The sequence below is a fragment of the Ciona robusta genome, chromosome 2 (genome assembly GCF_009617815.1).
Source record: "Ciona robusta chromosome 2, ASM961781v2".
Classification (NCBI taxonomy): Eukaryota; Metazoa; Chordata; class Ascidiacea; order Phlebobranchia; family Cionidae; genus Ciona; species Ciona robusta.
Genome location: NC_143236.1, coordinates 8034366 through 8049417, shown reverse-complemented (window position 1 = coordinate 8049417; position 15052 = coordinate 8034366). Strand labels below are relative to the sequence as shown.

The 15052-nt window shown below is 34.2% G+C and overlaps 3 protein-coding genes across 3 annotated transcripts; 2 read left to right on the top strand and 1 right to left on the bottom strand.

Moving 5' to 3' along the window:
- Positions 1 to 346: 346 nt before the first annotated feature.
- On the top strand, positions 347 to 6078 carry LOC149740841 (NIPA-like protein 2). Its single transcript, XM_089872535.1, has 8 exons — positions 347 to 588; positions 1232 to 1513; positions 1697 to 1905; positions 2111 to 2255; positions 2777 to 2847; positions 3500 to 3610; positions 4966 to 5181; positions 5587 to 6078. Exons 1-8 carry the CDS (start codon positions 519 to 521, stop codon positions 5728 to 5730), a joined length of 1248 nt encoding a protein of 415 aa, XP_089728661.1. The 5' UTR covers positions 347 to 518; the 3' UTR covers positions 5731 to 6078.
- A 2292-nt stretch (positions 6079 to 8370) lies between these two features.
- LOC149740840 (ferry endosomal RAB5 effector complex subunit 4-like) lies at positions 8371 to 12782 on the top strand. Its single transcript, XM_089872538.1, has 7 exons — positions 8371 to 8666; positions 9135 to 9248; positions 9584 to 9717; positions 9961 to 10162; positions 10903 to 11018; positions 11395 to 11546; positions 12487 to 12782. Exons 1-7 carry the CDS (start codon positions 8522 to 8524, stop codon positions 12569 to 12571), a joined length of 948 nt encoding a protein of 315 aa, XP_089728664.1. The 5' UTR covers positions 8371 to 8521; the 3' UTR covers positions 12572 to 12782.
- Positions 12761 to 14749, bottom strand: LOC149740839 (uncharacterized). The gene is made up of 6 exons (XM_089872544.1): positions 14593 to 14749; positions 14313 to 14370; positions 13470 to 13588; positions 13199 to 13240; positions 13073 to 13129; positions 12761 to 13004 (listed from the first exon to the last, which is right to left on the bottom strand). Exons 1-6 carry the CDS (start codon positions 14663 to 14665, stop codon positions 12934 to 12936), a joined length of 420 nt encoding a protein of 139 aa, XP_089728670.1. The 5' UTR covers positions 14666 to 14749; the 3' UTR covers positions 12761 to 12933.
- Positions 14750 to 15052: the final 303 nt, after the last annotated feature.

Sequence of the window (15052 nt, the reverse complement as noted above, 5' to 3'; positions counted from 1 at the left end):
CGTGACCAAAATTTTTCATTTACGTAAATAAATTTAGTCTTTATATAGTTAAATTTAGAGTCCGTATAAAATATATTTATATACGGACACTAGTTGAATTACATTTTGTAAACTAATTTAACTCAAACCGATTTTTTTAAATGTTTATTTTTAAATCTAAAATCTATATAGTTTTTTTCGGATTAGGTAATTATGAACATTATAAAGGTTGGCTGTTTTACAGAAAAACCTTTAAAAAATACGTTAAAAACATTTATTTAGTTGTAATAAGACCCCAGCGCCAAAATGAAAGATTTATGTTTTCAGTCATTTCGGCTGAATTAGAAATCCCCTTAAGGGGCTTACGTCATATTATACAAAACAAATTTGTCTCGTTCAGTTTTGTTGCAAAAACTGTTTACAATCGGTTTTGTTTATTTAAACCACTATTTAATCTACTAGTGCTATGCAATCTCGGTCAAACTAATGGACTAAGGACAAATAACTGTCAGCGGTATCATTTACATTTTAATGTGGGCATGGCAACGTCAAACGAAGAACTTGTTCTATTAAATAGCACTACAAGTTCGGCCGTCTTAAATTTTACAGGTGTTGTAACATTGTGTGTTATATAATATTATTTTTTTTCTTTTTTGCAATTTCCTACTGGTTAAACGTTGTACCGATGTCTTTTAATATTATTGTTGCATCTTATAACATGTGTAACTCAACTGTACCTAATAAAACTATGGGTTGCAAACGGTTGCAAATATTTTTGTTATTTCGACCAGAATCGCTACACTGCCACATCCAATCGATGTCAAATAACCATACAAGTTTAACAAACTAACTATTAGTCTGATACCTCAAATGGTTTTTGCAGCGGCAGTTGCTCCAACCTCTATCTTATCTACCTTGGGTGGTTGTGGTTTAAATGAACTAAATGTTACTAAGAGACTGACGATGCCATTTAGGGCGAAATGTAAATCTTTAATCTTTTATTATACAACTGGTTGATTTTTGTCTGTTATAGTTTAGTAGCATTAGATCCTAACAACATGTAGTTCTAATTTTTTCAGCCACCACAACCTGGTTTAACATTATCTTGCTATATCCTGTCTTTTTTGTTTTTAAATCTTCTTTATCGTAACCGAAGAGACAAAGTAATATTGGTTATCATTGATATTATATTTACCTATAACTTTTAATACTTTGGGTGGAACTTAAACATGTATTCCCCCCCTTTTTTCAGCCACCACAACCACACCCCACACAGCAGCATTCAATACCTATGAATTTGGGACGGCCCTTGCCGTTGTTGGGAACATATTGATCGCCATTTCATTAAATGTTCAAAAGTTTGCTCATCGTAAACGGCAAGCTGAAGGGATTGTGGAAGATTCAACTTTATGTGGGAGTAATAGTTACTTAAGGTCCCCTGTATGGTGGACGGGAATAATCTTGATGGCTATTGGGGAGATTGGAAACTTTGTCGCTTATGGATTTGCCCCAGCTTCTGTTGTGGCGCCACTAGGTTAGCTGAATGTCACTACTATGTATTTTTGCATTTGATCATTTATTTTATCTTTTTCCACTTATACACTTACATTTTACACTAAACGCCCTGTGCCATTTTTTAGGAATTAGCAAAACTGTAAGGATTCTGGGGAAAGCCATCCATTTTAATCTGGTATAACTTTCCTACCATAAATTACAGGGTGTGTTGCTGTCCTCGCTAATGGAGGGTTAGCCGTGATCTTCAATGAAGAAAGTCTGAGGATGCGAGACGTGGTTGGAGCATCGTTTGCGATCGTTGGATCTTTCCTCATCGTGACTTTCTCCAGCAAACCAAAGATGATCCTCAACGCACAGGAGTTAACCTCTCATCTTGGTGGTTGGCAGTTCATCATATATGTATTTGTGGAGGTGGGTATAATGTATAAATATGGAGTGCTGCATTATTGAACCTTATATATTATATATAAACATTTTTTGATTAAACCCCTCCCCCCCCCCCCTTATTTTTTTTTCTGGCTGCGCCACATGTATATTGTTATTGAGTATTGATTACACTTGAGTCTAAATAGTTCTGATCTTGTAATAAATCTAATGAGACACTCCCGTGATTCAGGTTGTGATGTTTGGAATCGTGATGTTTGTGAAGTCACATGACGTGCACAACGTGATGCTTCATCTTACGTTGGTAGCCATACTTGGCTCGTTCACCGTCATTAGCGCTAAAGCTGTTTCAGGGTTACTTGCGTTAACTATAGAAGGTATAAGATGTATGTTGAGAATTAACATGGGTTTCTGAACATGTGTCAATATACACCTCATGCTCGCTGTCAAGTTTATGGATATATGATATAAACTAACAAACATATATAATACATTTTCTTTGTGTGCAAAAATTGAAAAATATGTACATTTTTGTCTATTTTAAGTTTGCCTTTATTTTATTGATTAAGATTACCTATATAACTTTTTATATGCCCATATTTTATATGGATAATGTAATAATTGGTGCTGTTTTTGTGCCCTAAATTTAAAAAATGGTTGTGGCAACTTTTCCATACACAACTATAGAATTTCTTTGCATTAATTAGCAAGTTAAACAATTAAAAAAAAGCGATTTGCCTGTTTTGTTGTCAAACCCCTTTGGCTGCTTCACTAATTTTGCAGCTGATATCGTAGATTTCAATAACCTAACAGTTAGTACATGTGAATTCTCTCTTGGCACTGTCAATTATAATATAAACTAGAAGGTGACTAACTGTAGTGATTTCCTTCTGCACAGGAAAAAGCCAACTTGATGAGCCAATTCTCTACATCATGGTCGTTATTATGATAGTCACCACTGTATTTCAGGTAATTGATATTAGTGCAGTTCTTGTTTTGGGTAAAATTGGGCGTCGGAGTAATGGGCCAACTTTGTCCTAAATATTAGACCTCATTTCATGCCTTGCTGTAGGACCAATGTATAATTTAATGTGCACAATAACACAATGTTTGGGTAATGACCTACTTTGCCCTAAATCTAAGGTCCTATGACTTGGGTCACTGTAGGACATCACCAACGTAGAAAAGAGTGGAAAATTTGGTTGATAACCCAAACAATCTTGTCTTATATATGTATTCAATAAATACTCCGGTAATTTAAACTAAAAACAAACCAAACTTACTTGCATTGCTTGTTCATAATATTTTAACTTGTTTAATGGTGGCCAAGCTGCCAAAATGTCATTTTAAGGTTTAGACTGAGTGTCTGGGTAATTAGCCAACTTTGCCCTAAATCTTGTTTTTCAATAGTGGCCAAAATTTAATTTTAAGTTTTTACAAAAAAAAAAACGATTCTACATAGTCATACTATGTAGAATAAATTTAAAACCTTCTACATAATTTGTGGAATAATTTTTGTTTTTAAATTTGGTATGTAGTAGTATTGTTGTAAAGTACATACTAAAATCCATTAACAGTTGTACTGTTGAACCACATTTGTGTAATTTCTCCTATATTGTAGGTGAAATATTTGAACGAAGCCATGAGACTATACGACATAGCCACAGTTGTGCCTATTAACTTTGTCCTATTCACCATCAGTGCTATCTTAGCTGGAACATTATTTTATCAGGTTTGTTAAATTACGGCAACATTTTTCCAACTTTTGCCAATTGTTTTCAAAGTAGCAGCTGGTTTTGGGATAATGAGACAATCCTGGTTTGAATCCCAGGACCCATGGCTTGCAGTGCTGTGGGACCTCACCAACACAGAATATGAATATAAGTAACAGCAGAAAGTAGGATATGCTCCATACTATATAACCCTTAAACCACAACAATAAGGGTAATGGACCACTCCTGGCCTATATCGTCTTATGGCACGCTACGTGACCTTACCCATATAGAATAGTTGAGCTGTTTCAATAAAATTCAAGGTTCCTTGTTATCTTGTTTATAGTCTTAGCACGTATTCTTTTATTTCGTCAACCAAATTTTCAATCAATGTTAATTAAATCATTGAACAAGTGTTGTAGAACCATTGTGTCACTGATATGTTTATTATTAATAAGTAAATCCTTTCATGTTTATGTTTTCATTTTGCCGCCAACAAGCCAGAATATCTTAGAAATAAATGGGATATTAATGTTGGTGAATATAAAAACGTTTCCCTGGTTTGCAATTTGTTTGTTATAATGTTTTAGGACCTTCCTGAATCCTGTTTTAATTATTATACATTGTTAACTCTGTTGTTAGATATCTTGCTTTAAAAAAGAAAGTATATCTCCGTACATATATATATTTTTTTTAATTTTATGAATTTACATATAATTTTCTGAAAAAAAACATATAAAATTTAGATTTTAAAGTAAAACAAAACTATGTAAATTCCCCTATATGAAGTCTCAGTGAAAATGCCAACAATTAAAATCACGATAGTGATGTAAATTACTCTTCTTTATTGGCACCTCTGGTGTGGTGTAATGGGCCAACCCTGGTCTGAATCCTCGGACCTATGGTGGGACCTTACCCTGTCACCCATATAGAATACTCATATTTGAAACAGATAATCAAGTTATCACCACCTTAATCCAAGACATGTAACTTACTTTATCCTCGCGTAGCCGGAAAACGACAGTCGTTATCACACGGGTTTAACACCTCGTGCTAGCTTACGAGTTACCATGTATGTTACTTTGTTGGTAATTATTTTTGGGGGATTTTTTAATTTTTTTTATATATGGCTGATAATTTGGACAACCCATTAGTGACCACTGCGTTGGAGCAATTGTCGTTAAGTGTCTTGCCCAAGGATACATACGCCCACAATGGTAGCAGCGACAAGCCTTGAACCCATTACCTCTGGGTTACAGGCAGGCGCGCACACCACTATGCCACGCCGCCAGCCACACGAGGATAAATAAGTTGTATTCAACATATCTTTAATACAGATTGGCATGTGATAATCCTCTCTCTTCTTTATCCTCAGGAGTTATTCCATGAAGCAGGGATCAACATCCTCATGTTCATCTTCGGATGTCTTCTCTCCTTTGCCGGGGTCATCTTTATCGCGGGTGAGAAGGGTAACAAGGGGCTTCCCCGTGAACCTGGGGCACTACACCTTGATATGATGCCAAACTTCGTTCGTTATCTCGCCCCTTCCATGCTCACGAAGGAAGTGCAACCAACTCGCAACGGCTTGCAGGTTCAACAGTATTGTTCTAATATTTTTACTTTTACGCAGTTTGGGAAAGTCATGTATTTTTACTTTCACTTATATATTGTTTTGCAGGTTTAAATATTTTTACTATTTTTTTTATTTAGTTACTGACCTTACTGTCTTTTTAAAAATTCTGTTTTTTATGTTTTAAGTGGTTTATTAAAAATTGTGATTTTTTTTAACCAAACTGCAACGACTTGCAGGTTTAGGTTCAACCTTGTTTACTTGACTTAGTTATTCTTTATAAACTTTTTTTTATATACTACCAAGCATATAATACTTGTATTTTGGCTGTCAGCAACAGTGTACATAACGTTCTAATGACTTATTCAAGTCGTTTCCTTTCCAAACAAAAATCCCATGTTCTTACTATTTATTCTTCCCCACCAGGCAAAGTGTTATCCTGACCATGAGCCTGGACATACCAGCAACTCGGATGAAAGACGTTACTCAACTGACGTCATGGATTATGAAAGTTCGTGCTCTGAGACATCGGTCTTAATTTCAAAAGAAAACAAAACAGATAATCATTGAATAAAAAAAGAGATAGTTTTCTAAAACAGGGCTTCCCACACTGAGGATAACAAACTCCATGGGTCACCGAGAGTTTACCAATGTTACACAAAGTACTACGTGTATTATGCTATTAACCATTAAGGGACAGAAAAAGAAAAATTGTACAAGATTAAAGTGGGTCACATATAAAAATGTTTGGAAAGCCTTGATCTAAACAGTATGTTTATACATAGTAAGATGGGGGAAGATGAGACACCTTTTCATTTTATTTTGTTGTCCCATTTGGTATTAAACATAGAACATTCAAAGAGTTATAAAACCGCATTCCAACGACTCCTATATACCGTTGGTATTTGTTTAAAACAGGATCAGGATATTTAGAAATTGAAGATTTCTCATTTTCCCCAATTTACTATATTTTATCTTTATTATAATATACCTGCAATGCCTTGTTATTATCACATACTTGCAATTTAACCGATGCTGTTTTACCTACTTACCTGACTGCACAGAGAATTAATGTAATAATGTTGACTTCACTTCCAGTATTCCAGTTTAGTGTTAAAAGAAAACCATTTTTCAATTTTGCATCTGTATAAGATTTTCTGTCATATTTCAATTACAACCAGAAAATTGTTTTTTTATTAATTTTTATGATGAATAGACCTCACACAAAAAGTTTTATAAACTGATCTAGGTACCAAAACAACTACTGTAACCATATTTAGATGCAGTAGCCTTCTTTATACACCCATGTACTGCAAACACGGTGCCTTTTATTTAAAATAAGAATATACACCAGTGGTTCCCAACCATGTTTAAAAATTTGGAAAATTTTTTTTTAGTTTTTACGCAACTCATTTTGTTGTATACTTTCAAAAGTTGTAAAATTAGGTTAGGGAAATTGGATTTAGTATTATTTCTTAGTTGATACTACAGTGGTGCTACAAAACCTTTAGCAGCACTGTTTTAAGTTGTAGGAAAATGTATAATTCTTTTTTTTCTGAATCCATAAGAAACATCAAATAGTTATTAAAAAACAATTGTCAAAGATACAGTCTGTCTTGAAATTTGTTCCAATGTTGTGAACCACTGATCTTATAATGGCAGTATTTTATTTCAAAGTTATACAACGCTATTGGTGTTATTGTGCAATTAATAAGCTTTTTAAAAATGGCTGATGCCTTACCACAATGGTGCCTCAGTAACTTTCATTAATAGTTTTTCAAAATAAAGTTTTTTTGCACCCTTTTGAACATGAGATAATTTTGTAGTTTCATCCACAAATTATCGGTTGAATTGTTTATCATTTTTTTGTCATATTGAACTTATACGTTTGATTTATTTGAAACAATGTGCTTTATATTCTAACTTTCTATAGAAATTACTAGAGTACTTGTTAATGTAATATCATTGTGTTTCATATTATCATATGTTTGTATATTATTGTGAAGATTTATTTTGCTTTTGAAAAAAATACTTTTGCTATATTTAATACAATGTACTGAACTTTATATTTTTCCATAGAAATTACTGCAGTACTTGTAATATCATTGTTTCATATTACCATGCACTGCATATTCTTAATAAGATTTGTCTTTGTGGTGTTATGTTATGGTACACAACACATCTAATTGATTAAGTTGTTTAACAACGTGCTCGTTATATCCAGTGCAATCAATCAAGTCGAACTTTACTTAAGTGTTTAGGTTTAACTGATATATTTATAAACTGTTAGTACAACTGAAGTAATTTAAACATTAATGCAATAATGCAATATGTACTGTTGCCACTAGGCAAATTATACTTATACTTGTTTTTTGGCTTTTCTGCCAAGAATGTTGCTAACTGAGGTTTTGACGCCTTATTAAGGTCCTCTTCATCGAGGGTGAAATGACTCTCATTGATCATTTCACCCTGATTTAGTGTCATTCTTTCTGATAAAGACAACATGAGTAGGACGTTGGAATGTTGGCTATCCAAAATTTTTGTCAGAAGAGCCAAAACACAAGTGTATGTATACAATGTATTCAAACATAGGCAAAAGGCATACATTGTACTTATATATGTAAGCTCTGTACTACTATATGTATGCTGTGTGCTACTATAGTTTGTATGCTGTGTGCTACTATAGTTTGTATGCTGTGTGCTACTATAGTTTGTATGCTGTGTGCTACTATAGTTTGTATGCTGTGTGCTACTGCTCTGTGTTATAGTTTATTCCTTACAATCAGTGTTGTACAATGTGTTGAAACAGTGTGTGAATGCCGCTTAAATATTTGTTTCCTTATGTCATACATACTGTACCATAAAGTCCACATAATATTTTAAATGGTATTTTTCTCACTTTCTCTTTTCCATATGCTTTGTCCTGCTTAGTGCAATTTATAATCTTAATTATTTGAACTGTTTTAATTTAACTTATGATCATTTTATTTTACTGGTACAAAAATCAATATTTTGCTATTGTGCCTCAATGTGCCTTGTGTTAGTTTCCACATGCGTTAATATATCATGTACTTGCTTATGCATTTGTAAATTAAACTATTATTTTACCACTCCATTTGTTTTGCAGATCTAAGTTAGATGTATGTAATAAATGCACTGCTAGAGTGGACTGTCAATTTGAGTTGATTTTGTAATAAAAAGTGGCCTGGATCATTGAAGGTTCAGTATCGGTCTATAATGTTGGTGTTTTATCAAGTGCTTGGTTGATCAAAGTAGAGCTGAAGTAATAAAGATTAAGAAGCACTATAATACACTTTCAGGGGTTGACAGGATACAATATTTCTGTAAAAATTTATTTATTATGGATGGCCAGTTATTAGATGTTCGAATATCTGTGCGATCATGTACAATTGACCAATCAAATCATCCGCTTATCGCTAAATTTGTATCACGTGATTATAAAGACGGTGTCATCGTGAAAGACATAGCTGGTATAGTGATAAAAGGTGAGAATTACTGACAATTTAGTTGGTAAAATATTGTTCTGTAGACTTGCAAGGGTATTTGGGCCAACTCTGGCATAAGAACCCATAAGTTACAACAGGAAGAAGGATCTGCTCTATATTATATTTTCTTGCCAAAATTTAGACTATAATCCTTAAAGCACATCACTGGTGTGATAGGCCAACTGTGGCATAGATCCTATAGGACCCATCGTGTGCCTGCTGCGGGACCTCCCCCACATAGAATAAAATAACAGAGTTGCAACACTTTTGCACAATATGCATTATCAGGTTTTCTTTACCATAGTTTTTGTATTAATTAATGAAATTTCCTTTTGCTTTCTGGATAGTTTTCACATCTGTATTCTGAGGAAAAGGATGAAATTAATTTCATTAATTTAGTCAGTTATAGACTAATAGCAATATTGCGCCACGCACCTAACGTACAATGCATGTTTCCTTATGTTGTAGTTGGTGAAGAGGTGACAAGATTCAAGGAAGGAGATGAAGTCATTGCAGTGTTGCCAGTCAACCAATATTTTGACATCAAATCAGGGATTTGTGATTTACCAGAGTATTTTATAGGTAAGCACTGTGTATACCTCTTATAAAATTTAAATATTGCGCAATATTTGACAGTGGAGAAGATCACGTGTATTCTATGATCAAATCAGGGAACTGTAAAATTATTCAGCTGGATTTTACCCCTTAGAAACATAATTTTTTTACCCCTTAAAGTCACAAAGTTTCATTCATCTTAACTGTAAGTAGGCATGTATGTAAGTAGGCATGTGTATCAAACAGAACTCTTGTGTTATATCGACTGTCCTAGCCCACCACACGAAGGAAAGACATTCCCATGTATAACATATTACAATACTATATATAGCAGCAGATACTAATAATTGACAATATTTCAGTTCATAAACCATCAACATTATCATGGGAGGTAGCCTCATGCTGTTTAAGTGATGGAATCAAAGCGTTTGACGCACTTCATTACCTCGGTAGAGTAAGATCTGGAGATTCCATTCTCTTGTGCAACGCAGCTTCTGTGGGTTTGCCTTTTTTTCTTTTTATTACAGCGATGTTTCATAACAAATTTTAATAGAAAGTTTAATGTGAAATTCTTGAAAAAAAACTAATAAATGAAAAATTTTTTTTTTATTAATTTTATTAAAAGAGTCAATAATTTATTTAAAGTTTCTAATTCCGATCTTTCAGTACACGAAACATTATAATTACAGTGATATACCATTAACCTAAAAATTGATACAAAACTATTCATTTCCTACAGTCGTTTGGTGTACTTGCCACACAGTTGGCTTCCAACTGGGGTGTTAAAGTCTTTTTAACAACGTCGGATGAAGAAACGGGCCAAATGCTCCGAACTATGTCATTGGATGTTGAGAGGACACTTATCGGGCATCAGTTTGTGATGAACAGCGTCATGGATGAAACTGGAGGCCTGGGTGTTTCCTGTATAGTTGATAATGGGGGTTAGATGAATGGCTTAACATGTCTTTTGTTTGGCTAACTAGATGTTGAACGGCTTGAAATGAGGAGCTTACCTGCATGGCAGGGCAACGACAGTTGTAATAATATAGGATTTTAGATGATTATATATACAACTTAGCTTGTTTAATTCTTGCTTGGCCGGAAAACGACAGTCGTTATCACACGGGTTTAGCACCTTCTGCCTGCTTCTCAGTTACCACGTATGTTACTTACTTAATTTAGAGTCTTTAGACAACATATTAGTGACCACTGGGTTGAAGCAATTGCCCAGGTCAGATGAACAGCTGTTGTATCATACATCCCTTGATTAAGGTTATAAAACTCGATAATTGAATGAATGTATGTTAATTACCATTACGTGCTCAGCAATGACAGTCAATATATCAGATGTGTTCTGTTCCATACACCTTGTGCCTGCTTACAAGCTACCACGTATGTAAATTTGTGAGTGAATCAATTCGTAACGTGTCTATGACTATCCTATGACACACCTGCCCACCTTTGATAGTCAATGTAACACAGATGTTTTGTTGCATACACCTCGTGCCATCTCATCGCTATGTGGGCGAAATTATTGTCGTTATGTGTCTTGCTCTAGCTAGGACTGCCCTGATGGCTACACTTAGCTTTGAACCCTTAATCTCTGGGCTAGACACAGACCTAATGATTTTGGGAAACATAACTTGAATTCTAAATTAATGTTGCCAAATCTAATTAACAGTGTTGCCCAACCATCAAAACATGGAGGAAAATGAATGGAAGAAACCAACCAAGCACGATGTCTTATCGTGTCTGGCTGTATCAGGTAGATGGGTAACGATGCAACATGATTTACAGGTGAACAACATGAATAAATAAATGAAAGCAACTTAAATTTCCCTTACAAGCATGAATAAATGTAACTTGCTTTATCCTCGGGTGGCTGGAAAACGACAGTCTTTACAAAATGGGTGTTGATACACCTCGTATCAGCTTACGAGTTACTTTTAAGCAAGTAACTTTGTGGGTGTGTTTGTTTCTAACAACCCAATAGTGACCACTGCGTTGGAGCAATTGCCATGTCTTGTCCACAGACCAATACGCCCACAACAGTAGCATAGAGAAGCCTTGAACCCATACCTATGGTTTGAAGGCAGGTGCGCTAACCACTGTGCTATAGTGCCGCATTAGTTACTATGCACCCAAAGATTGAGTTTTCCTTTTCAATTTTCAGTTGGATCCCCCTGATTCAGAAATTCTTCATTTAAAAAATGCGAGCGTTTGCCATTTGTTTCCCGATGCGTTAGTTCTATCATGTTTACATCAAGATAAACTATTACATATTATGGCTGCCGTGATGGAAAAGGCAGCAGCAGGAATACTAAGGTAAATTCACTGTGTAATTATTCATATGCATACTATTTGTAGTGGATTTATATATATGTGCAATATTCCTGGCGTGGCCGTAAAACAACATTCGTTATATCGCAGGTGTTCATACACCTCTCTGAGTTACCATGTAACTTTTTGTGTGATTATTTGTTTTGGGAAGCTTTTAATACATACATGTGCTTTATGGTAGAATTTATGAATTGCTTAATTGGAAGAGGACATATTTTGAACTACCGTAGAAATTGTATACATCTATATAGTTATGATAAAACTGAATAGAAATGTAAATATTTTGTACAAGACACAAATATGCCTCAGGTCTTAGTCACTTTTTAGTGACCAGGACAATTGGCGATTCCCAAGATGTTGAATGAATGAATGTAACTTACTTTATCCTCGCGTAGATTTTTTCTTTTTTTTACTTACTTTATCCTTACGTGGATTTTTTCTTTTTTTTATGTATTTCTGATAATTTAGACAACCCATTAGTAACCACTGGGTTGGAGCAATTGCCGTTAAGTGTCTTGCCCAAGGACACATACGCCCACAATGGTAGCAGCATCGAGCCCAAGATGTTAACCATGTAATGTTTTGATCTAAAAGTTGCAGCAGCACTTTAATAAATATTAGTCAACATTTGCACACAACATGATGTTTGGAAAGTCACTGTGCATTTACATATTTATTAACAGACACGTTTCAGTATAGAATCCAGGAGGTAAATATGACAATTATAAATGATGTTGAAAATGACCCCCGTAAGCATCAATACAGGCTTGGACCCTTCTTGTTTCTAAACACCTCAATCAGCTGTAATAAATGCTGTTGTTGCTATATAATGAAACCTTATTAGAACAGTACGCAGTGACTTTCCGAATACCCTGTAGAATTTGAATGACAACTAGTATTCCTGACACAGTTGTAATAATTTTAGACCCCATTTGATGAGCGTGCTTCCGTCAAGTGAAGTCAGCCCTACACTTTTCCCAACCATGAATAGAATTGTTCTTAAGCTTTAACTGGGAGGAACTAAGCATTTGTGCAATATTTAACGGAAAAATCAACATTCTTTCGTTATTTTCATATGTATTTAGGTATACCAGTGCCATTTTCTACAATTTCCCATATCTCATATTTTTTACAACTGTAAAAACATCCATATTTTTTGTTCAACTGTCTGTGCCTGTTTGTAAAAAATCACATTCAAACGCAATAACAAAGAATATTTTATTTCGTACTCTTGATTCTTAAGGTAAAAATGTATTTACACTAACTTGGTAAATTCAATTTAATTTTCTCAACAGTAGATACAATTAATTAAATCCAACAGTTCAGTGCAAAGCACGCTTTGCAGTAAAATAAGTAAAAAATTGCGATATTTTTACGATTTTATACCGGTGTTTGACAGCAACTTTTGGCCCCAATACTGTTCGAGGTCGAACGCTTGAAAACCTGAAATTATTCAAACACAGATGAGATTGTGTTTATAATAAAGACCATTATGATGTCATAATTCTCACCTGTCATGGCAGGGTTTGGATCGCGTTCAACATATTGAGTCGTACCGCTGATTTTTTCTGAAAATTCATGTTCATTTTATTTTATCCACACTTGTAATTAAACCAAGATATTTTACAAAAACTTACGATCTTCATTCTTGTTTAGATCAGATTTTACTTTTTCCCATTCTACAAAGGAATATATAGTTAAATACATATGAGAAACAAATGCAAAAAGAGTTGTTTTTAACTTTTGCAAGAGTTGTTTTTAACTTTCAACAAGCTTTTTCAAAAATCTTTTTTTTTGTTCCTAATTTTAATTGTGTTTTAAGTTTTTCAATTTTTAGAAGGTTTTTTAAAAATTGTTTTTTTTCCAAAGCTTTTACAGTAATATAAATGGTTAATATATTTTTCTTACCCTCATTCAAAGCAGTTACATTATCCTCATGTTGTTGAGTGACTGGGTCTGAATTACTCATCATACTATTACTACGTGACGTTCGTTTAGAAGTGGTGTTAAAATGTAATTTCTGTATGCTGGAAAAAACGTTAAAAAAGTTGAAATATCATTCCGAAAAATAAGGAACCTTTATGTCTACTTATTTTTTCCAATGTCTTCCTTAAATAGTAATACGTTTCAGTGGTGCAACTTCACAATTGCTCTTTATTTATAAAACTGTGAACAATGTGTGACAGCTGCAATGTGCAACTTATTTACTTCTTTATACTTTGGCACGCAAATACCTTTTACAGCAGGCAAAAGTAGGTACAAGGTATTTTCTTGCATTTTGACAAAATAAGAAGTTTTGGACGGCTAAACTTTGAGAAAATGTTGAATTGGAAAACACCAACTTTTCAAGTAAGTTCATAGTTAATAATAATTCCGGTGCTAGTGAAGAGTCTTCCTCCCCACACCTTATTTGCTAACCACTAACCCCTATAACCACTAACCCCCTAACCATCAACACCTAAACCCCCAACCTAGTGGTTAGTGGTTGGCAAATAAGGTGGGGGGGAGATTCTTCACTTGCACCTTTATATCTAATACAGTACTTTGGGTTTTCACCACAATCTGTGTAATTTTGCAATTTCAGAAGAAAAAAATTATTTCAGACAAAAAAATTGCGCAAAAAACAACTTTTTATTCTGGTACTAACACTGACATTAGAAACACAAATACAGCGTAAACAAGCAATACATTTGTATCACCAGTTACACTAATTATCAGTTTACATACTTATATATTAGTTTATGAACTTACCCCATTACTGAATTACTTCCCCACTGAGAACTCTCCGATGTAGGACTGATTTTTTCAGCTGTTTAAAACATAACTCAAGTTTGTTAATATAATTAAACATTGGATAACCTTTAACTGGTGAGTAGTAAAAATAGCGCCTGTTTTCGCGCATTTTTAAAAGTAATTTTCAACCTAAATGCTGAATTTTTTTAAGATTTAATTTACAGTGGGTATCAGTGAAACCTAAGAAACATTTTTGGACCAAAATTTTACGGTTACCAGCTAAAGAATTTAACCTTACCGTGTCGGTGAGCTGGAATTGTCTTGTGTTTACTTTGTGGTTTATTTCCTATTCCATACATTGTTTGGTGCATACACCATTGTCAAAAGGCGACAAAAATTACCTATAAACACCTGTGATAACGCAACAATAAAACAGGATTCATACATCAACAAAAAAAAACAAATGTTTCAATATTTTCAAAATCTTTAACTCTATAACCGATACTTCACAGTGGAGCATATACATAAACCGCCTACTCGGAACAGAACCACCTTTAATCGGAACTACAGGCCTATAGTTTAATTAAGTAACACAAAACAGAGCGTGGGCAATTAACATGTATCTGACGCAACTCGGCGAAAGTTGAATTGGTTAACGGGCAACCATCCATGCTAAGTAATCATTGGTTCGGATTTTACTAAAGCGGATACTACCAAGCTTACAACCCTCAAAGATCGATACATATTGATCTTTGAAG

What these genes read in the sequence shown, in the direction of transcription:
- LOC149740841 (XM_089872535.1), top strand. Translation starts at nt 519, where the DNA reads ATGGCAACGTCAAACGAAGAACTTGTTCTATTAAATAGCACTACAAGT. An exon ending in TTCTGTTGTGGCGCCACTAG is followed by an intron (nt 1,514 to 1,696) that starts GTTAGCTGAATG and finishes CATAAATTACAG; the next exon opens with GGTGTGTTGCTGTCCTCGCT. An exon ending in TAGTCACCACTGTATTTCAG is followed by an intron (nt 2,848 to 3,499) that starts GTAATTGATATT and finishes CCTATATTGTAG; the next exon opens with GTGAAATATTTGAACGAAGC.
- LOC149740840 (XM_089872538.1), top strand. Translation starts at nt 8,522, where the DNA reads ATGGATGGCCAGTTATTAGATGTTCGAATATCTGTGCGATCATGTACA. An exon ending in TTTACCAGAGTATTTTATAG is followed by an intron (nt 9,249 to 9,583) that starts GTAAGCACTGTG and finishes ACAATATTTCAG; the next exon opens with TTCATAAACCATCAACATTA. An exon ending in CGATGCAACATGATTTACAG is followed by an intron (nt 11,019 to 11,394) that starts GTGAACAACATG and finishes TTCAATTTTCAG; the next exon opens with TTGGATCCCCCTGATTCAGA.
- LOC149740839 (XM_089872544.1), bottom strand. Translation starts at nt 14,665, where the DNA reads ATGCACCAAACAATGTATGGAATAGGAAATAAACCACAAAGTAAACAC. An exon ending in GGAAGTAATTCAGTAATGGG is followed by an intron (nt 13,589 to 14,312) that starts GTAAGTTCATAA and finishes CGTTTTTTCCAG; the next exon opens with CATACAGAAATTACATTTTA. An exon ending in TCTAAACAAGAATGAAGATC is followed by an intron (nt 13,130 to 13,198) that starts GTAAGTTTTTGT and finishes ATGAATTTTCAG; the next exon opens with AAAAAATCAGCGGTACGACT.